Source organism: Streptopelia decaocto, assembly GCF_964273445.1.
Source record: "Streptopelia decaocto genome assembly, chromosome: 1".
Lineage (NCBI taxonomy): Eukaryota > Metazoa > Chordata > Aves > Columbiformes > Columbidae > Streptopelia > Streptopelia decaocto.
Window position 1 is genome coordinate 10,166,669 of NC_138663.1, and position 23,617 is coordinate 10,190,285.

General features: G+C 36.5%; 1 protein-coding gene across 1 annotated transcript in view; it reads left to right on the forward strand.

Moving 5' to 3' along the window:
• SEMA3A (semaphorin 3A) overlaps positions 1-23,617 on the forward strand; it is a 171,309-nt gene that overhangs the window by 37,076 nt on the left and 110,616 nt on the right. Inside the window, exons 2-3 of the mRNA XM_082043751.1 lie at positions 12,592-12,749; positions 15,467-15,529. Coding sequence (XP_081899877.1) covers positions 12,592-12,749; positions 15,467-15,529 — 221 coding nt within the window. The remainder of the gene's footprint in view (positions 1-12,591; positions 12,750-15,466; positions 15,530-23,617) is intronic.

The window sequence follows — 23,617 nt, forward strand, 5'->3', positions numbered from 1 at the left end:
ATATCCTGATTCTCATTGATATTCCACTGGAGCCTCAGAAACATAAAACTTTCATTATTTCACTTCCCTGATACAAAATTCCACTGAACTTTATTCCTGATGCTAACACTGAGGATAATGATGCTATTGTGTTGATGCAATGAATACACTGCCATTTATTTAGATTGACAAGACACCTAGGATCAGTCCTGTGGACTGGATCTCCTTTGTGCTACTACAAAGAGGGAGGAAAATAATTTTGAAAAAATTAACTGGAGCAGGTTAATTTGAAGCATGGTGGGCAATTACACCAGCTTTCACCCCCTCCCAGTTACATTCTTTGAGCAAAATATGACTTGCTTTTGTTACTTTTGGAATAGTATTTTTACTTTTTTGGTTGTAATTTGTATGCATTTGTATGCATCTTACCGACATTTCCTGCAGAAGGTGAGAGGAAATGTAGCTGGTCATGCTGCAGTTTGGCCATTTCAGCTGAGATTATCCACCAGGAACCCAATACAGGCTGGTTCAGGTAGGGCCGACTGAGTGTGCTTGGAGTCAAAACATCCTAAAGTTACTTTGAATCCCCTTCTGAGGCTCCTCTAAATAGACCCTGATGCACCGGGTGATTTGGTGTTCAAACAAATGCAACTGTATTTACATTGACATGTCTTCAGGAAAATGAACTTGTGCTCTGAGGTCAAGCACCACAAGGTTGTATCCAAACCTTGCCATGCATTAAGCCCAGCCAGACAGCAGGTGCTACCTGAGTGCTGATAATCCACTCACTTTCCCTCTTCCATCTCCACTGGAAATTGCTGATGGGTCTTTCTGGTGTTGACTTAAAAGCTGAACAGGTTCACTTAAAATGTAGACTGTTATTTCAAAACAAAAAATATTTAGAAGGAACTGGAGGTTGAAATGCTATTGCAGAAGATGGATTCAATAAGCGTGAAATGATGCTGTTTGCAAATACTTCCACTCATCCAGGGAGGCCCCAAAGGTTTTGAGGAGGAGAAATGGGGAGGAGGAGGATGGGTCAGGGAGGCCCCATTGGCAGTATGGTCCGGGTGAGAAGGGAGTAGCAGCAGATATTTTGATCAATTACATTTCATGTCTTGCAGCTTGACTATTCTGAAGAATAAGTCATGGCTTCATTTTTATGCACACACGACTAGGAGGGAAATATGCTGTCTCCACCACAGTCGACACAAACACGTAGTATGGGGTTTCCATAATAGGGATTCTCCATTGTAGTAGAAGATAATAGGCTTAGGTCAATCAGATAGTGATAGTTCCCCAGAATACCCTCTAAGTCTCTTACATTTTGAATTTCAGGAACTTGGTGAGCTAGAGGCTGCCTCTCTAAATTTAATAGCCTTTTAAGGATTTCTTTTTCTTGATGTTATCGCTCTGCCCTTTGAAACTATAAACAATTTTACCATTTACAACAGCCTGTGTCAAGAATTTCCACAGCTTAACTGTGTGTTGTGTGAAGTGGATTAAGACCTTTTTAGGGAGATTTTTAAACTAACACTATACGATATAATTTATTGGTGTTATCAGAATTACAGTTCAAAGTTGGTTTGCAAATAATGAAATTTTAGGTAGAAGCCTTTTTAGGTAGCAGCCTTTTTGAAGTATGCTCAGAATCCAGAAAATGAATGTAAAAACTGTATTTAGGGTTTATATTCCCTTTTGAATCTCGTGTGTAATTAGGAATTTCTTGTTCCTCATTTGAGTGTGTAATAATTATACTGAAAGTAGAACTAGTTTGGTTTGTGTTACCTGGAAGAAATTTAAAACTTTGGTTGATAGAGCATAATTAAGCATGAGATAATTCACTAGGAGTTGAAAAAATGGTATTGGGGCCTTTGCTGGTATTTGGTTATTAATTATGTTTACGACATTTGGATGCAAGTGAAGAACCGGAAATTCCTTTTTGATGTACAAAACCTAACGTAACAAATTGTAGGTATAACTGGAAATATTTGATAAATAATAGTAACTAATTTGAAGTAATATTTAATCTAATGGATACTAAATATACTCCACATATTGCAGAACCGCAGCAATCAGATGCTTTTATCCGTGGTGTAACTCCATTAATTTTCATTAGGGTAAATTAAGAACAAAATTGGGCATCAACACTTACTCTGTTTTGACACTGAATTCTGTGCAGGAGGGGTCAGTGGTGAAGAGAAATCCCTCCTTTATTTTGGTGTGATTAAAGCATGTTGGAGAGCTGTGTGTATTTGTATATGAGCGACACAGACTTTAACTGCAATCAGTGTTTTCAGCCCCTTGCTGAAATTCATCCAGACCCTCACCTGTTGATTAGAAGAATCAAGAGCTATCAGAAGACAGAAGGATGTAACATGAATTTTATTCATCCATTCTACTAATATGAAAAGACAATTACTCAAAGTGCTGCATATTTGATCAAAATGAAGGGTGGATCCCTCTCTGCAAAACCAAAATTTAACAGAAGGAGTGTTGATAGCTGTGTCTGAAATTGAAAATACGAGGTCACTGATTTGTACCCATATAAGAAAAGCTGGACACAGTCCATCTAAACCAGCTGCTATATAAAATATAATGATTTGCCTACAAACAGAACCAAATAGACCAAAGTCTATTTGCATCTTATTAATCACACAACTTTGAAGAGCTGTTACATAGATAGACAAAAGAATTTCAAACATAATTTTCAAGCATAAAAAAGACCTTTTTTTTAAGCAGGTCAAATGCATTTTCTGTCATAAATCTGTCCCTGAAGTTCTGAAAACTCAAGCACTACTTATTCTACTTTGCAATTTAACACATGTAACTAAATTTTCAGGGAAGCTTCCTAACCCTACTGTGCATATCAACTCATTCACCTGAGCAAATAATTTGTGCAGTTTTATATTTTCAGCTCAGTAATAAAAATAAAAATTAAAAAACCCACTTGTTTAATTTCAGACCAAATCTACTGCTGCTGGATTTTCTCTACATCACAGTATTTTAGTCTGGAGAGACACACTCTCTTGCAGCTTCTTATGCCACTGAAAGTGTTCACACCCTCACTCACTGCAGGTTACCCTCATTCTCACACTGTCTGAAATTTGACATCAAAATCCTTCATGGACCTGCCCCATAAGTCTCACTAGGAGTCAATGGTAACTTGGTTGTCAAATACCAAAGTCACACTTCAAAGTAGAACCACTGGGCTTTCTGAAAATTTCCCCTGATATCCCTAACAAACTTAGCACCTCATATTTATTAATTCTTTCAAATGAGCTCACTTGTTTTTGAAGTACGTTGGTTTGGTACCTGAAACCAAGATTTCTTTTAGAGTTACAAAAAACTTTATTACTCTTTACCCTGAAGAAGGTACACACTTGTAGGAGGAAGGATTTCTTTTTTAATCACAGCTGCAACTCCAGTGCACGTATTCACAATGTTGTTTCTTTTGATTCCTACTTTTCCACGATACGTGTATCATAAAGACACTGCCTAGATTTGGGGCTTTCAGGTTCAATTGTTAGGAATTTAAAATAAAGGACAGCGTTTTTAAAAGATGAATGAGAAAAAAAAATGAACTGACCTTTTCACTAGGCCAGCTTTTCAGAAAGGAATTTTTTAAAACGTCATGGTATTTTAAGTAGTTTGGTGCTTAATAGTGCCGAAACATCTTGACAGGTTTTGACATTACGCAGACATTTTTATTTTCATCTGATTTTTTTTTTTTTTATTAGAAATAACGGTTCTTTGGCAAAGGAACTGACTTTAAAAATAAGTGAATAAACCTAAAATTTCTCAGATTGTACTTGTGCAAAAAACAGAATACAGATATTTTGTCTTTGCAGTGAGTATATCTGACTTTCTTCCATTATCCTGATTATGACAAAGTATAGTCATACCATGTGAGTTAACTTCAAAGTAGCTTGCCTGCTTAGCCTGATGTAACACCCTAATCATTTGAACGTGCAGCTTCATCAAAGCACAATTAGATGAGGAGCAGAATCAATTAATCTTTGCTGGCCTCTTAGCCAGTGTTGTCAGACACAAGTACTTGAGCAAGTTTCAGGCCAGCTCAGGTGTGTCTATACCACAGCATGATCCACATTTTGAGCAAGCAGGTGTGCCCATAGAGCAACAGTTCCTCTCCTGCTTTGCTTTTGTTCTGTGAGAAAAAGTTCATGAATTGGAAATATGTATCTTGATTTTTTGGGGAACAGCCAGCGAGTAAAAACTGTGCTTCATGCTATGCTTGGATCCAATGTGGATTAGGCCAAGCAGAGGATAGGATGTGACAGTCTTCCCATCTTGTCCCCGCTTAGCCAAATGAAATACATTGGTGCCCTGGGAAAAAAACTATCTGTGCTGTTAGTCATTGAAAAGGTGTTCAATGCTCTGTGATATGATTTTTAATGAGCCAGTGGTGGTGCTGTTTATAGATAAGGTAACCCTTGAAGTGACAACTACCCACAATTTCACTTTCTTGATAACCAGTACTGGTTCTGCTCGCTGAAGACCAAATTACCAGCAGTATCATATAAATGGTTGAGAACTGATCAACTGCTAACAGGATCTGATAACTGAGTTACTTAATGAATGGGATTTAGCTGGCTGTTTACCTGTGCTAGCTCAGAAGATGGTGCAATTTAGGGTCACTCAGTACCACATTGGGCTAACCAAGCTCATTGAGGATATATTACCCACAGTAGAGAGATGAGTTAATGTGCCTACTGTGTTTGTACTATTTGAGTTAGCATGTTTAAAAGCCATTCTCACTAGCTCGGTATTGTGCAGTATTATTTTGCTACATTTTATAAAACCTTGAGAGTTACAGATGTTGCCATTAATAGCTGGGGCTCATTGGTGTAATGCATAATTTCCATTATTACTCCTGTGCATTCCTTAAACCAGTAGAAATGGGTGCCAGCAAATCACAGAATCACAGAATGGTTGGGGTTGGAAGTGACCTCTGGAGATCATCCAGTCCAACCCACCTGCTAAAGCAGGTTCACCAGAGCAGATCACACAGGAATGTGTCCAGGTGGGTTTGAATGTCTCCAGAGAAGGAGACTCCACAACCTCTCTGGGCAGCCTGGTCCAGGGCTTTGGCACCCTCAAAGTAAAGAAGTTTCTTTTCATATTCAGATGGAACCTCCTGTTCCTGCAGGAACCTCCTGCAGCTTCAATCTGCAAAGATGTTACCCACTCGAATCTTAAACCAGGTAATTTTTCCTTAGACAGATAACTGATTAGTAAAATCAGATCCTGATCTCTTTTCACCATTATATATTTCTGCCTGATCCATCATACTAAAAAAAGAAGTTATAGGTAATATCTATTACCTGTGATTTTATAACAAAGTTGTGCTTAAATACCTCTGAAGTTCATGGTTAAATATGTGCCATAACCTTTCTCGCAAAGCCTAATTCATAACATGGGATGTTACAATAATTTTACAAATAGATGAAATCAAGGTTTACAAGTCTTTGTTTAGCTCAGAAGTTAGTATTTCTCATGTTTTATAAGAAAACAACTGAGCAATAGGGATAATCTTGAATCACTTTCACAGACAAAAAGGACAAATAATGCAAATAATTAAGGGAAAACAGGTTGGCTTTAGAAATCTGAGTGTTTTACATCTTTGAAATATCATGTGGCCCTTTCAATTATTCAAATCAAGAACACTTTAAGGGCTGTCATGCACCTAAATAGCGTTGACATTAATGAGCTAAAATCTTCTCTCAGTTTTACAGTATAAAAAACATATGCATCAGTATTTTGAAGTCAAAGGAGTCCATGCTTATGCCGGTGTAACTGAAACAAAACATTGATGCAACATTCTTCCTTCCAAGTATCTGGTTTTAATCAAACTATACTCATGGCCTTCAGGTTTTCTTCGCTGCAGTGGAAGGTAGGCAGGAGTGTTTCATTTAAAATGCTTGGTTTACATCACGTGTACACTAAAACCTGTATATCTTGTCTTAGCTACTTCTAATTGATAAATTGTAATGAAAACAAAGTTCAGGGAACTTGTGATCTACATGTTCTCTCAGAAACAAAAGGTTTACAGCAAAAAAAAATGACTGTTTTTTTTCTCCTTCCCGTAGAGTTCAGTAAAACCAGGTGATTGGCAACTGTTATGATAAGGTAGATGAAGAGGATGAAAGCTAGAACTGATGGAACAGCTGTGAGAGGCTCTGTTCCAATTGTATTTTGATTACTGATAAGATAACTCTCCCTCTTCTCCCAGTGATTTATCTCATTCAAATTACAATAACACTGAATTGCCATCAACAACAAATGCTGTGTAGTTTCAAGTTTATCTGGCTTATAATGTAGCAAAAAAACAAAGGTGCTGATTACAAAAGTTTTCTCATTACATTTCTAAAAATGGATAAACCACTTATTGCACTATGTGAACTCATACACTTTATAGACCTGTTTTTTGTTTCATTTCAGATAAAAATGATCATTTTCAGACATTCCAAAGAACCGTAATTCTAAAATTATGTGAAAGCATAAGTTTCTGAGGTTTTTTTAAAATAATTTTATGTGTCTTTTAGTTTCTGCTCCTAGTATGAAATCAAATGTTAATTGACAAAAATACTTTGTAAATGTTGGAACAGTTTGCATATTACTATAAGACTGATAGCTTGACCAGTTAATGTAAAGCATGTAGCAAAACAAATGTTGCCACAGTTTTTTTTTTTTGTTTCTTCTCAGATAAAAGATTAAACAATAAATTAGGTGTCTTTTGTTTTATTTCATTACTTTGTAAAAGTTTGAATTATACTGTAGACTGTTAGCAAGATTCTTATTTTTAATTAGAGTGGGTGGCTGAACAATCCTCCTCGCTAAGGGCTAAATCCTGAGGTGTCCGTGATGTCTGAGGTATAGATGAAAGAAAATAATTGAGGTATGAAGCAGTCAAATCCTGGGGGTGGGTGGGGGTAGGGGAAAAAAAGAAAAAAACTTATCCTTTAGGCCATTAGCCATGTTACTAAGCATTATATTTGGGATGGGGTCGAGCTCACCTTATTTCCCATACTCAACAGGCACCCATCTGAGTTCATTCCTGTCAACTTTTATAATACATGGGAATATCCCACTGAAATGTCCCTCTGTGCATGGCAGCTGGTGTCTCTTTCAGATGGGGAACAGTCTCACAACAAATCTGACGCCTTTTCCCAGCTTATGGCCCTGGTTTTGCCCAGTGAGCGCTGCTGACTAATGCCTAGCAGGAATCTGTCTTGATTTCCTGCCAGTCCCTGCCTTTTACTTCATCATCTACACTCAGAGCAATAAAATGGGGAAGTTACAGGAGAGGCTGAAAGTTAAAATAGCCACTTCTTTCCTTGCACGCTAGAATTAGTATCTTAGAATGCAGTAAATAGTCACTCAAAGAGTAATGACTAGCTCATACCCAGGATTATTTAGACAGATATACATGTTGATATGCAAAACAGACAGGATATGCATCTGTGTAAGCAACAAATGCATGTGCAAACATGCTGCCACCTGATACTCCATAGCCAAAGTAAAAGCCTGGCGAGAGAAGAAGGAAATGTTCTAGCATGACATTGTGGGAGGCTTTGCTCACAATTCAGCAAAATCCCTGTTTGATGGCATAATACACATTGACTCATCTTTTATCTACTTCTGGGAGATATGCAGTGAGATCTTATCGTTGCTGGCAAAGGAATGAAGGTCGAGAATTTTGTGCAACCAGCAACCCACTCATTTGATTCACAAGCATGTTATGACGAGCAGAGCTGCCTGTATAATCCAGTCACTGTGTGGAGTCACCAGTAGTAGGACAGGGCCAGATCCAAATCCTAGTGAGGAAACTGAGGGAGACCTTTCCTCCGATTTTTCTAGAAATTGTTATGAACCTTTGATCCTTATCAACAAAACTAATCTTAGCTGGCATGTTATTGTGAAGTCTATAACAGGAACGCAGGCCGAAGCTCACAAATTTTCTAACTTTTTACATAGACAAACTCCCTTTCACTAAAAAGACAGTTTGGCTGGCAGTAGAAAAGTAAAAAACAAGATGGTTTTCTTTTGTTATGTTCTCCTCTTGACAAACTCTGCTGAAGGAACACAGACATAAAACAAGGTTTACAGGAGAGTACCAACCATGGATAAAATAAAACTCAGGATATGCCTGACTGTATTCAGCTTAGCTATAGCTGTGGTTTTCTGGCTTATTCTTTAATGAAAAAAGTGTCATAAAAATAAACCAAATCTACATTCCTTGTGCATGCGTATCTCATGGATTTTACTGCAGGAATTTGGCCCTCTGTGTATACATACTATTAAGTTGTGATTCCATTAGGAAATTAAATAACCATGTATTAAAAGAAGGGCAAGAGTTGGGGACTGGTTTTCTTCTGTAAATTTGCCAGCTTGGTCTGGCAAAGTGAATGTTCTGACACAAGTCAGACTGGATCAACAGAATCATCAGTCATTAGAAGAAAGACTGTGCGAAGTTCACAGAAAGGCACATTGAAAAAGATCAAATACTTCAAGCTTGGACACTGACAGAGAAAGAAGAGGAAGATGGAGCAAGCAAGCCAGGACTGTGAATTAAAGGCAGTTGAAATTAAGTGGTTAGTAGGAGAATCTAGCCCACAAACCTTGAGAAACATCAACCTCCAGTTGGTTTCAGTGATCATCACACGTGAAAATTCATTATAATATGACGGTTTTGAAGATACGGTGCTTTTCAAACCGTTATTTTTGGTCACCTGCAACACTCTTAATAAATGTGGGAAGCAAACACCAATAACTAAAGCAATGAAGGCTTTGTTACTATCAAGATATCACCACCCAATCTATATCTGCCTCATACAGCATTTTATAGACAATTCTACAGTCATAATGTGCAGCGATTAGCTTTATGCGATTCATTCGTTCAGAACAACAGGTATGACTGCAGCTGAGAATGTGTCAAAAGGAAATAAGAAAATGCTTTCTGAGCAATTACTGAAGAAATGGTACTTGGCTGCAACAACTGGTGGGGTAATGCTACCATCTTTGCAATAAAAATAACTGAACAAAGTGTAGAAGAAGTAAAAAAATGACTTAAAGTACAGGCAACCACTATCTGTTTGCATAGGTCATGGACATGCCAAACTTCAATAAGAACAACAAGTGGAAAATAATTAGGGTATGCATAGTAGACAATATTAATTTAATTGACTTATTGAAGGCATTCATCCTTTTCCTCTTGTCATTGCAATGTAATCTTTGTTGTAAATCTTGGTTCGTTTTAGCACTGATCAACCATGTGTCTTGCCAGCATGACTTATTGGCAGTTAACAGGCTTGATGGATGTCAGTGCCCTTCTGGGAGTCTGCCCTATCACTGCTATTTCTGTCATTATCTCATCAATAGTCACTGGCTGGATACTGAAAAGACACTGGGTGGTAAATGCTTTGAAACTAATGAATTTGAGGAAGTAGAATACTTAATTTGTATTGATTGTGCAAATGCCATTGCTTTGCTCTTCAGCAGCCCTTTCCAGAATGTCATAGGAAGCTATATTCATCACTGGAGAAATACATGCAAGTTAGAATAAACACCAGAGAAACTGATATTATTTAGGTTTTCACCTCTTAGTTTCGATGTAACTCAATCCTAACTAAATTAGTAGTGAATGAGAATTATCAGCACCCAAATGATATTTTTCTCCTCAACCTATATTCTCAACCTGATTCCTGATAGGGAGAAACCTGATTTTATGTGATTTGAAATACACAGCTTGGAATGTGCTCAGGACTAGTTTTTTGGGTAATATACCCTGGAAATCTGGTCATCTCCTGCAAAAGTCAATAATGGGACAATACGACAAATATAGGATTAAAACATAGGAGAAATGCCCTAATCTTAGAGAAGGCAGTGGGATTGATCTTTTAGTTTGACTTAAAAACTCATGTTCACACACACAAAAATCCCCACCAGGATTACCTTTAACACTGTTGTATATTCTAAAGAGTCACAGAAAATTAAAAAAAAATATATATATATTTTTTCTGCACAACTACACCTGGTCCGTTTAAGTTATACTGAGGAGATATATGAACAGTGAAGATGATGATGTAATTTACTCTTGGCCATAATAAGCCTTCACTCCAATGTTATGATGTGGCAGTTTCATTAATATTAGAAAGAAAAGAAAACATAAGTCACCATCCATAGAGGTGAATAGAACTTTGTGTTAGCAAAATCATATCAGGCTTGTTTTAAACCAAGTACCTGTGGGCCTAACTGATCTTATTTCCATTTATATCAGTTTTACATTTGTATACCATTGACTTCAGCAGACACTTGTCTTTATACCGCAGCCACAAAGGACAGAATCATACCTATGTGAGTTCAAACCAAGAAAGACAAGAAAGTTACAAAGGTTTTTGACAGCTATATTATAAGAAAAATGATCAGATACAGATGACAGCAAAGCATTCCTAGCCAAGAGAGTTCTAAGACAAGTTAAGCAATCAATCATCTGCATCACTCACTATTCAGCGAGTCGACATTCAACATCTGAATCAGTCATTACAATGTAAAGAGAATTAGTAAAGTCTCTAACAAAATGCAAATAAGTGAACTGGAGGACAATACAGTCAAATTCTAGAACTTGGCAGCAAGCCAGAAGAATTATTTTGACAAGACTGCTTGGGGTGATTTGATTTCTTTGTTATATCAGGAAAAAAAAAAAAAGAAAAAAAAAAAGAGAGAGCGCACTTGTCTGGAGCAGCACAAGTTTTAAAAAGTATACTGTAATACAAATTTATAGTTATATTTAACCAGAAACAAACAAACAAACAAACAAACAGAATAAGGAACAAAATATATTGCATATTCTGACACTTTGCTACACCACTAATAAAAAAACTCTTATTGGTGCTAGTCAGAGTTTTTCCAAATAGGTGCAAAGAACACTGGAGGAAAGCTAATCTGAAAGGTATGCAACTCTTAATGTTTGTATTCCTTGAATATGTTGCCTACTAATTCTTGCCATTGTAGAATATCGGCCTGCTTCAATATCCACCTGGTATGAGTGAATGTGAAAAATAGTATTAATACCTGTGGGACTGGTAAATTGCAGGTGCTTAAATTCTGTAAAATCATGAGTACCACTGTCATGTAGGTCCAAAAAAGCCCCACCTAACATCTTCCCTGTTCTGGTTAAAATAAAAAAAAGTGGGAGAGGGAGGGGGAAAGGAAAATTAGTTTAAAAAGAAAATAAAGTATAAGCTTCTGTTTTAAAAGCAGTTTCATCTTCATTTTTAGGAGCATTCAGGATGCTATCTTACACTCACTCATTGATTGGAGTAATGGTGAAAAATGGAAGTGATCTTACTGAAAACCAAAAAGTCACAGGTAGCTGCACTGTTAGGCAAATACTAGATATTTAGGCATTTGACAGCTGTTTTGAGAAGAGGGACATATGTCCTTAGCTTGCAAATATGACAGAGCTGCACAAACATTAGATTTCTGAAGGTCTGGCTGTGTCTCTAACCATCAGCCCTTGGATCCTGCTGTATCCGCTCCCTTCCTCATCTATCCTCATGGGCGCTGGGTGAGGAGCTGCGCTGGCATCGATGGGACTGCTCCTGCTCCTGAAACTGCCTCTTACATCACAAGGTCGGGACTTGAACCACATAGGATTTGTCATCACAAGCAACGTTTCTTATCGATGACTTGCTAGTGCAGACATGCCTTGAAATGATAGAGATGGTTTGGCTTTGGTCTCAGTATGAATGCAGGTAGACAGGAATAAAGAAAGAATGTTTTCACAAAAGTTTATACTAACATGGTCTGTATTATCTTACAGAAAAAGAAATATTTGTATGTGGTTTCAGGAAAATGCATGTGTCTTTGTTAATGTTTGTGAATAGCAAAGAGGATTCCGTGGATCCTTGTACTTAAAAAAATCCTGTCCTTGGCAAGTGTAAAGGCTCTGTGAGGAGTATGACAACTAGAAAATTATTCTTCAGGTTAAAGAGTAGCAAAATTACCTTCTCTAGTTTTATTCTTGTGATGGGCAAACCTACAATTTCAAGCAAAGGAGCAGCATACTGCCTGTGTCTGTAAGCTGAGAGGATAAAAATACATGTAACAATAGATTGTACATGTTATTTTATCTCATCAACTAGTCATTCTTATCCCCTTTCTCATAACTTATAGATCTACACGAAATAGTTTTGCTCACTGGAAGTAGGAGATTTTGTATTTAGATGTGTTTTTTGTCAGCCGGTCATCCTTGGGTTTATCCTTGTAAATCTCATTGATTGAACAAAATTGAACTTTGTCCAGCAGTTGATGAGTTACATGGATAGAATTTTACTGCCTAAAACCTCATACAGGATTTTAATTGATTTCAGTGATGTTTTGACCTTTGTTTGTGCAGAGTTGAATCTCACAAGTAGTTTGGGTTTGAGTACTTGAAATAAAAACAACCAGGGGCCCACGTATATAACTCTTTCACTGGTTTCTATTCCATAAATATAAATTCCTAAAATGAAATCCTTACAAGTTAAAATATAAGTCTGTATTTTATTTGACCATATTAACAAGGGAAGTATTACATTTATCTTACAGAAATGTTGGAATCCAACAATATAATCAATTTCAATGGACTAGCTAATAGCTCCAGTTACCATACTTTCCTCTTGGATGAAGAACGGAGTCGGCTGTATGTTGGAGCAAAGGATCACATATTTTCTTTCAACCTGGTTAACATCAAGGAATATCAAAAGGTACTTTCATTCCTGTTTTGTACAATGTAAATACATATTTTTAATGTTGCAGACTTGTTATTACTCAGACTATATTGGGCACTGTATGAATTATGTAGTGAGTTTTTGGATGTCAGGAATACTAGTACAACAAAAACATTTGGTGACTTTATAAAGAGAAATTTATAATGAGCCTATAACCTATGATTGTATAATCTACAATACTTCTTTTCAGGCTATAAAAAAGTAAATAAGTGAATAATCAGCTATTTCCCAGACAAGACATACTTCCATGCTTACTGCTAAAAAACCCCCAAGCAGCTATTGTGACAGTTTTCACAAAAAGGCCTTATTACTCTGTATTAATTAGTTTGCAGATAGAAAGAAGCTGTTTGGGAGTCCAACTGTTGATTTCTCTCCTTTTACCCAGCACTTGTAGGCACTCTGCCTCTGCTGCTTTCAAACTAAAATAGATGCAGTATTAATAAAAGGAATAAATTAATAAAAGCTTACCATTCTTGATGGAGAGTAAAAGTCAATGGCACAATTAAAAGCTGACAAACAGTTCAATGATGCTCTTTGGTTGGAGTCTAAATAAATAATTTCATTTTTCATTTGTTATAATAAGACAAGGTAAACAATAGGTTGGATGTTTTATTTGTTATATTTAGGTATTTTGATGGCAAATTTTAAAATCCAGGGAGCACCCTTTTATGAGAAATATATTGCTTCAATACCCAGGGATTTTTTTTCTTGGTGTTCCTGACCTTTTGCCCGTTTGACTATTAGCTTCCTAAGATGATAGCAATAAATACCTTATGTTTTCAGTTCAGAGGGAAGACAGGCTATTCATTTGTATTCTCTAAGGAAAAAGGATAAAAGAAAAACTGAGTATTTTCTTTTCTATTCTCTTTAGAGCAGCTATAAAGGAAACTAGCTATTTATTTGAATTCTCTGAGGGACTGATAGCTTAATGTGCAAAACATCTGGAATAATTAAAGGAAAGAAGGTGTTTCCATTGCAGAAAACAGCTCTGTAGAATGGGAGGAATTGTATCTTACATATGTATGTATTCAGATACCTTTAGGTTACTATTTGAAATTACATGCATATATTACTATATTAAATAAAGAATTGCTGTTGGTAACATGGAACAGAATGTTGGCAACAGACTTAAAGAATGGGCTTACAATTTAGACTTTGGGTTTAAGAATAGGCAAAAGGTTTAAAGAATATGGAGATCTGCTTATTAAAGATAGGAGGGTCACAGAAGAAACTTCAATCAAAGTTACAATACAGCCAGTGCTGTACTTGAGCTCAAACTTCCCCAGTTGTTTCTACCATCTAAAGAAGATCTAAGGTTTCTGTTTAAATGCTCATTACAAGATATGATTCCAAAGGAACACAATTCACAAAGCCAGATTTTCTAGACTATTAAAAGCAGTTCAACTTAGCTGACTTTTAAACCAAATTAAAGGAAAATATTGTGCTGTGAGAATAAATAAAGAGAACACCTAGCCATTCATTTTATGGATTAGAATGCTCATTTGAATAATATAGAAATCTTGCCCAAAACTTGAACTGAATTTGAACTGGTCCTTTTGGGAGACCTCAGAAGTTTGGTTAATGTTTTTCAACCTAGTAAATTTAAATATTCACATGTCTCTGCACATTTTAAGCTGAGAATAGAAACAGGAAGTAGCAGGAATCCTTTGAGAGAGAATGCACTCATAAAATTTTCAGCCTTATTTTATAGACTTAAGATGTTCAATTGCTGTTTGGATTTCACTAGGTTTTAAGAAAATTTTGAATTTAAAAATGTGGTTGCAAACTGTATTTTCAAATGCCATATAAAATGTCTCCTTCAGCCTCTTCTGTAATCCATTGTTTTTTCTTTTCTTTTCAAATACTTTGCCTTTTGCTTTCTTTTAACAAACTATATTGAACATCAAGGCTGAAATCCAGACTTATGGCTATTCATGTTGCATTATCTGAGGCTCCCAAATGAATAGCCTGGCATTTTATGGGAAGATCATGTTTTATTCTATATGTAATTCCTAAAAGCTTTTCAAAAAAACCCATGAATAATTGACTGTGAGGGTCTCTGGATTTTCTCTGTATGAGGTGAGATCCATTTTCTGCTAAGCAAACAGTACAGTAAACCTAGGTTCAACTTTACTTGTGGAAGAATAGCTCTATAGGAACAGCATAAGTATTTCCATTTTGATGGTGTGATACTTTTTAAATGCCATAACTTCTTTAAATGCCATAATTGAATTAAATAAACCTAGTAAAAGAGTGAACCAGTAGATACAGTGAAGAGGCAAAGACCTAATTTCTGATGCTGTAAGTAATGTGAGATCGTATTTCTCATAGAGCCAATTTATTGTTAGTAAGCATCTGCAGTTTTTTGCTCTCAGTCTTCATTCCATTACATCACATTGAAAACAGGGACAGAACACTCAATGGAGTGTCAACTCTCTTATCATTAGTATTCAAGATTCACTGCTGAGATTTGCAATACAGACTGTATTTTAAAATTGTTTTTACTGTGATTCCTGTTATCCCTATTTTGCTCCTATTATTTCATTTATTTGTCGTCAAATTTTATGGAAGAAAAAAGAGAAAAGAATGGGGAAAACAGAAACTGGGTCAAGACACTCTGTAGCATTTGGTCTGCAATTTTTGATTATTGAAGCATGAAATAACACAACGTGATTTTTGTTCTGTGTCTTTAGATTGTTTGGCCTGTATCTCATTCCCGAAGGGATGAGTGCAAGTGGGCTGGAAAAGATATTCTGGTAAGTACAAATCTTTTTAGTATTTTTTTTTTTCTTTTATAAAACATTGTAAATATTTTGTCTTATTGTGTTAATTCTTAAACTATTTTTCCTGCTCTGTAAGGTTACACATCTGGTCATAACTTCAGTCTTGAGTTATCTCAGCTTTTTTATTCAGAATAGTGAAATTTTGTTTTTGTGACCAGGGGTTTAAATTTATAAATGGAAATCATGCAAATGAAACAGAATTTATCTGCCAAAAGAAAACAAACAAACAAACAAAAACCAAAATAAAACAAGAAAGACAAGGGAGGAGAAACATCAGAATGAGAAATATTAACCCTTGTATATTCATCTCCTGATCTCAGAGTATATAATATTTTGACCTATTTTTGCCCTGCTCCAGGTCCCAGTCCTACAGTGAGTTCCAAGAGTGTTTTCTTTCTGTGGCTTCTCTCTAGAGTCAGTGGATTTCCCTGAGCTCTTTCCTGCATGGAGTTCATAGCAAGATTGAGGTCAAAGTGGTTTTAACATTCTACATCATTTTTGGTGCCTCAGGAAAGACACTGTTACACTAGGCATAATTTTCTGTAGATTTTCCCTCATTCTTGTGTACATCTTGTTGCCTGTATTTATGAGGTAAGAGAGACATACCAGTAGCCCCCAAATAATAATCATTCCATAGTGATAATAACTATCTTCTTTATAAGAACAACATGGGAAATGGGAAGACAGGGCTGCAGAAGGGGAAAAAAAAGATAAAAAATACATGTATGCAATAAGGCAAACAAATACTTGCATAGTGTAGCCAAATGGGAAATCATTGTGGTTGCCAAGGTATAACTGAGAGTGGAACTTAGCCCCGTGTGTATATGCTATTGGCCTGATTTTCAGAGATGATTCTGTAAAATATTCATAATGCCAACCATATTCCTCTAGAGAGCTCCATTTGAATAATTTCCTAGGTCATAATAAAAATAGTTTCATCAGTCTTTACCTAGGCCATAGAGGACAGTTGTCTTCATAAAAAGCCATTTGGGAACAATAGAGGTGGATTAGGTAAAAACTAAGAAATATAGGCTAATCTATATATGTGAAGGGACAGCTAAATTGCCAGAGACTTGGGCTATCTCATTACATAGAAATATACATTTAAATTAAACCATCTTCCTGGTAAAAAATAATTTGCAGGAGTACATTGCAAGGTGAGGACCAGAGAATCTAATATTCAAGGTTAAAAAAAAATAAGGTTAGTGTTAAATGTCTGAGCAAATTAACTAACCTTGAATATTGATCTTATACTAAGTATTATGATATGACATTAATAAGTTATTCAGCACTTAGAATTAAAGTATATTCTTTTATTTTTGAATAATTATTTTTAGAAATTCACAATAGTAAGAAAGACTGTTTTATACGTTGCACTAGGTTGATTCAAATCCATTCATTGTAAATAGAGACAGTATTATTCTGGAGTGAGCTGGTAAGTTCAGGTTCCCATCCTCTGACTGTTTATGTTGTAACTATTTTATTCACCCTGGTTTCAATGATATTAGGGCAACTACACCTGCTAATCACGAGTAAAAAGTGAAGCCCATACCATAGCCCAGTGCAGTGTGTGACCCTGGTGCATTAGCTGCTTTGTATGATCCTGTGCATTAGAAGCAATTCTCCCATGAGCTGATGGAAAAGAATAAAGCAGAACAGGAGCACAGAGTTCAAGACATGGTGCAGCCCAAACTGAGGATAATAGTAGTACAGCCCAGTGTTGCTAGAATCAGATAATTTGTTTTCATAAATATTTTTCATATGTATGGGTTGTTGGGGGTGGTTTTGCTTTCTTTTTTAGTATTTAGAGTTCTCTACAAGTGTAGACGAGAAATAAAAAACAATAAATGCATAGGTCAAATCTAATGTGGGTCCAGTCTTGGCAGGCAACTACATGACTTAATATATAACTTTGTTTGTTCAGGTCATCATCTTTGAATATTTACAGATACCTATTCTTGCCATAAAACAGTGCATTATAAAACATTTAATGTATCTGCTTTAACTGTAATTACAGATAAAGATTACAAATCATTTAAGAAACTTATTATTCCTCCCTCATTTATTCCTTAAAGCCATTGTCAGTACCTTGGGAGTGTGAAATGTAAAGGACATAAAAATAACTCAACAGACTCTCATTAGAGGGAACAAGACAAATAGAGGACAAATAAAGTGGCATAAAATGTGCTTGATTTAATTTTGCTTTCAGCATACACCATTGCTAAGGTGTTAGATACTCTCAATTTCTGGTTCGAAACTTTCTGCGTGACAGTCTATACTTTTACTTCGAAGTCTTTTTAGAAAAACTTTTTAAAATTATTGATCTCCAGGGGAAGTCAGTGCTGAAAATGCAGGTCCCCACTAATAGGCCAGGTGCACTGCAGCAGCTGCAGCGCAAGTGTAACCCCAGTGCTGCCCCACTGCTAACCTCAGCCACGACCTCTGAGATTTCCTCTCATAATTATAAGAGGTAATTTACTGTCGTTTTCACTCCTTCAGAGGGATTCCTTATACTGATGCTGCCAATCACACCAGTCTAGGCACAGCAGGTTTGTAGCTTGGGACAGTCCAGACGGGATTTGAGGAGAGTGGCCGACTTGGGCTGTTCCTGCTCTCCTGATATCCCTTTGTTGCTTAAGGAATCATTTTCACTTCTGTTTCTTAAAGGGCTTAGTATATGTTAATTAGTTAAGCTTTGATCGCTGTATAGATGGATAAATCCTTTAAATGATGCTGCTTTTTTCACATGGGTAAGATGAGAAGAGGGTCTGAAAGACTCCCCCAAGCAATGCGATATTTACTGCAGGACTTCTCTGATAGAAGTCAACTGCTACACTTTCCCACAAGATATAGATTTTTTCCAATAAAATCATAATTACTGTCATATGTAAGTACTTAGTACTACAATATATTTCCATTTCCTCAGTACGGACTATCACAAGCACCAAAGTAACATTGTTCATGACTATGAATAACAAATAAGATATTTGCTTATGTAATTCAACTAAATGAGCAATTCTGTGAGGATTTCTTTCTATTCTGGACTTCGGTCTCCCATTTGATCTATTTTGGTTGCTGTAAGTCCCGTGAATATTTCTCACAATTCCTGGCCAGACCTTGGTAATGATCAAAGAAGACAAACTCCCTACAGAATACTTCTCAGCTTTTGTACTGAACTTACAGTACAGACATGCTGCTAGTCTTATCCTTCACTAGTGAGCCTCAATATTTGGATTTTAAGATCTCGCAGGCACCTGGGATCCAGCAGAAACACATGGCAACCTCTGCATTACATATGGGTTAAATAATAGGTAACTGCCAAAAAAATGTGGCTACAATTCCACTCTGACATTCCTGGGATGTCATAAACCAGCAAAGCAAAGCTTGGGTGATTTACAAAAGTTAGCAGAAACTCTAGTTACTTTTACAGGTAGGGATAACTTCTTGACTGGAAAACTCATCTAGTCCTTAAACAATTAATTTACTATTGTTTTAAAAGTTTTGGCTATTGTTCATTCAATACATATCTACACTAGATTTAACTGAGACACCATCACAGTAGTTGATGTGGCACACAATTGGAGAAATCCTTGTTAAAGGGTATGATTGATTTCTCCGACTTGAAAGCTTTAGAGACATGTTTCTGAAGAGCACCTTAGGATGCTATTTTCAAATGTGATTTGACTATCAAATTTATTTAGCCACTTCTAAAGGACGCAGCTAAAATTGTTGGAATAGTCCCTTCTGGTCAATTTCAATGGATACTTTGACAAAGCCACCACATAGGACAAGCTACAGGAAGACAGATACTTATACACACTTTGCATGCTGTATGAAATCAGCTTCTCCCTGGCTGTTTCTGGTGAGAAATAAATGTTGACATGCAAACAGATACAAAGAGTAGCAAGTACTTTTGCTTGGTAACAGCAAACTTCTGCATATGCTCTGTCACATGAACAAAAGTCCATCCAGAGAGGTACACTTTCATGTCATTTTCCTGAACAGCTAAAGTGTATCAGCACAGTCATGTGTGTATTAGCACTTGACTGCATTATAATTTATAAGAGATAGACATCTACTTGGGCTACTTAATTGCCATTAAATTTTACTTAGTTATTAACTCTTACATGAATTCAACTGTGATTGACTTTTTTATACTTGATAGTTCTCTTGGTGGTCGTTTGGAATCACTTTAGATTGAAAACTTATACCCAGTTATGAAGAAGCAAGACCCTTTACAGCACACATGATATAGCTGTATTCTGTATGTGCTTCTTTGCATTTCAGTGTGGCTGCCACTTAATTATTGAGTTTATAGTTCATGCAGGTAAAATCACATTGCTGTAATTTAATTCACCATCTCATTTGTTATGGTAATACTTAATTGAAGCCAAAGTGTTCAAATGCCATCTCAGTTTATGCTTTCTTTAAAGTTTTCCAGCCCCTTCCTAAATCATAGGAAGATTAGCAGTTCTGTAGGCTTATAGATCCATCCATGTGCAATGATTTAATTTGGAAAGAAAGATGGAAAAAAAAAAGTGCATAACTTAGCAAGTGTCCCTCAGTCATATCTGGTGATACTTTAGAAAAACAAAGTTGGCAATAAATGAGCATTGTTCCCTTTAACTCATTTTATTACTGTTGTTGCCTTAGGGAAAAGAGAAGAACATGGAGGCAGAAAGTAAAAGTAATTCTTTTCATCTGTTATTGTAAACAAAGATCTGAAGAGGGAATATGAAAATCAAATATTCAATGCTGGCTGGATATAGAAAACCTGCTTCTAAATTCATCTGATGTGCACAATTTTTCTGGTCAAATTACCTCTGGCCTTTTAGGTGTGCCAAAGAGAAGTTCATCCTTTTCTGTCAGGGTTCTTCCTTTGAAGGACATCCACAGCGAGATTTCCAGCCTTTTTATCACCAACCCTCACTGCCATCTGCATTTCGTTGCTGGCTTCCTGTCTGCACCATAGCACTGAAATCCTTTAACAGACCCTAAAGACTCAGGACCCCCATCCAGCCTGGGGAAAAGGAAAAGGTGAATATTCCCTGGGAGAAGGAAGGTGGTGTTGTGGTTTAAGCCCAGCCAGCAAACAAGCACCACACAGCTGCTCGCTCACTCCCACACCCTCACCAGGATGGGGGAAAGAATCAGACAAAAAAAAACAAACAAAACCTCATGGGTTGATATAAATACAGTTTAATAGGATAGTAAAGTAAGAGAAAATAATAGTAATAATAATAATACTGATAAAAGAATATACAAAACAAGTGATGCACAATGCAATTTCTCACCACCTGCAACTGATGCCCAGTCCGTTCCTGAGCAGCGATTGCCCCCCTGGCAAACGCCCCCAGTTTATATCCTGAGGATGATGTTATATGGTGTGGAATATCCCTTTGGCCAGTTTGGGCTGTGCCCACTCCCACCTTCTTGTGCACCTCCTCACTGGCAGAGCATGGGAACCTGGAAAGTCCTTGACTGCTTAGCAACAACTAAAACCATCGGTGTATTATTAACATTGTTCTCATCCTAAATCCAAAACACTGCACAATACCAGCTATTAGGAAGAAAATTAACTCTATTCCAGCCAAAACCAGAGCAGGTATAAAATGAACAAAAATTCCAAGCAAAAGTCCTCCAGTGAGGTTAGGGGCAAAATTTACTCTCAGTATTGCCAACTACAAGGACAAATGTGACTGAACCATTTGTAAGACAAATAGTGCCACTATATATCCTTTCAACTCTATTGACTCTCCCAGTTAGTATGCTGGGTTTATTAACTTGAGGGCTCATGACCTCTTAATCTTGTCCATGATCTTTAATGTGGACATGATTTCTTACCAAAGCATTTCTTACCATGTCGGAGATGAGAGAGTGAGACATTGTGTAAGTAGTGTGCTGCTTTGATATTGCTGCTTTGTAAAACTGCTTTGCACAGGCTACAAACAATAGAGAAAGGCAGATGGGGAAAAGAAAATAAAACAAACCTACAACCCCTTCACTTAGAGGTGAACTGAGCTTGATAAAAAAGAAGTATAATACACTGGAGACTTTCCAAGTCCTGTGAAGCTCTCTAGCAGAATTTTTACCCTTGGGAATTTCTAGTTGTGCCAGCTACAGTTTTTGGATAGACCCCCACAATACACCCACCAGCATAAAGCCTCATTTATGGCTCCTAGTTCAGATGTCAATCCTATGGCTTGTGTTCGTTTAGGCATTTGCATATATTTCTTTACGTAAACTTACCAAGGCAAATCAGTTGCTGGAGGCCAATAACTTGTGTACTTGTACAGAGGAAGAATTAAGTTGTTCAGATTTTCATATTTTACCCACTTATTTATCACAGGAAGTCATGTAAGTCTTTCAGTATGGTGAACAAATTGATATAGGTTAAGAAGAAAACTAATTTTCTAATTTTAGATTTTCCAATTTTGGGCATGTATTTCTGTTTATAGGTGTGACTGTAGAAATTTGCTTCTAAAAGAAATTTAGTGTTCAGCAGATTTAATGCAGTCTTGCAGAAGTGCTTTCTTTGTTATTTTTGAAATACGGTCACAAAGTTAGAAAAAGGGAAGTAAAGGAGAAATGAGGAAAAAATCATTCGCAAAATCATGGGGCTAAATTTTCTATCAATAAATTTTATTCAAGGCCCTACTTTGGCCCTAGCAAAGTCTGAGAATTCTTTATTTACAGCTGAGTTACCAGCTATTGCATTTTCAACATGGTGTGGGGTAATTCCTTGTTATGATACACAAGATATGGTCACTATGTCACTATTAAATTAGTCTGCAACTAATTTTTTTTTCTGTACTTCTGTTACTTACAACAAAAACAGGTCTACTTAATACATCCCTGCTGCACACAAGTCTAAATTATTGTCTTTTTTCTTTTATGATAACTAAAAGAACTAAGGGGAAAGTTCTTAATATAATGTAGGAAATAATATGCGATAATTTCCTGTGTCGAAGCTAGTGGTTTGTTTAGTTTCCACATTTTCATGTCAAAAGAGATCTTTAAAAAACCTTTTCAGTACAGAGAAATTTTGTGTTCTGAAGATGGTGGAACAAGAAAAGTGAGACCAGTAAATAAAGGAAGAATCTATATCTTTCTCTCTCGCTTCTGTCTTTGCTTGTTTATTTGTTTGCTTGTTTTTTTCATTTTCTGACTGAGTGATGTGATCTGTGTTGGATCAAATAATCTATAGATCTCTTTTTTCCTTGGCTTATTCCTTCTCAATTAACATCTTCCAAGCCTTTAGGTTAGTATACATGTATCATGAACATAAAAACCAAAACCACCACCACGACCAAATCAACCTAACAAAAAAAACCCCAAATCTTTCAGCAAACTCTCATTTCAACAATTTCACTTTGGTGACAACTTTTTACTGAGTGGGAATTTTAAGCTTCTGTCACTTAGGGTTTTTCTGTTTAGCATCTCTTTGTGGTGACAAAATAGTTTAATGTACCCACACAAATTTCCAGATTCCCACAGTAAGGCACATGTAACTTGGTATTCTGGCTTACAGAGTATGTTTATTTACAGGCACACACATTGCTTAGCAACTGTCCCTTATAATTGCAACAGTCTTTTACTTCCTTTCAGCACTTCACGGTTTTACGTTCACTTTCAACATAGAAGTTTTGAGTATATTTATCTTAGGTGGTTGTGAGTGGAAAGCCACTGCAGGATGTACCTGTGATATGCTGAATAAAGTCAAGCTGACTGATATGGAGTCTAAGTGCTTGATGTGCCTATAACAGGCTTGACAACCTGTTTGTCTGAAATACTCCACCCATTTAGCAGGTGTTGATCCTATTCCGAAAGGTGAGGTGTAATCTGATTTCTCCAGGAGACAGGTGATTACCTCACCCAGATAGAAGAGATAGATGAGATAGACTCTTCAGATCTAAGCCGTGGTTGCAACTTAAATTGCTGCTGGGCCTGGTGTGACTGCTTGAGCTGAAACTGAACAATATTGTCCATTTCTTTGCTAATAAAGTCATGCTCAAAACGTGGGACAGGTTTAGTCTACAGAGCAAAACCAATTTTGTTTCC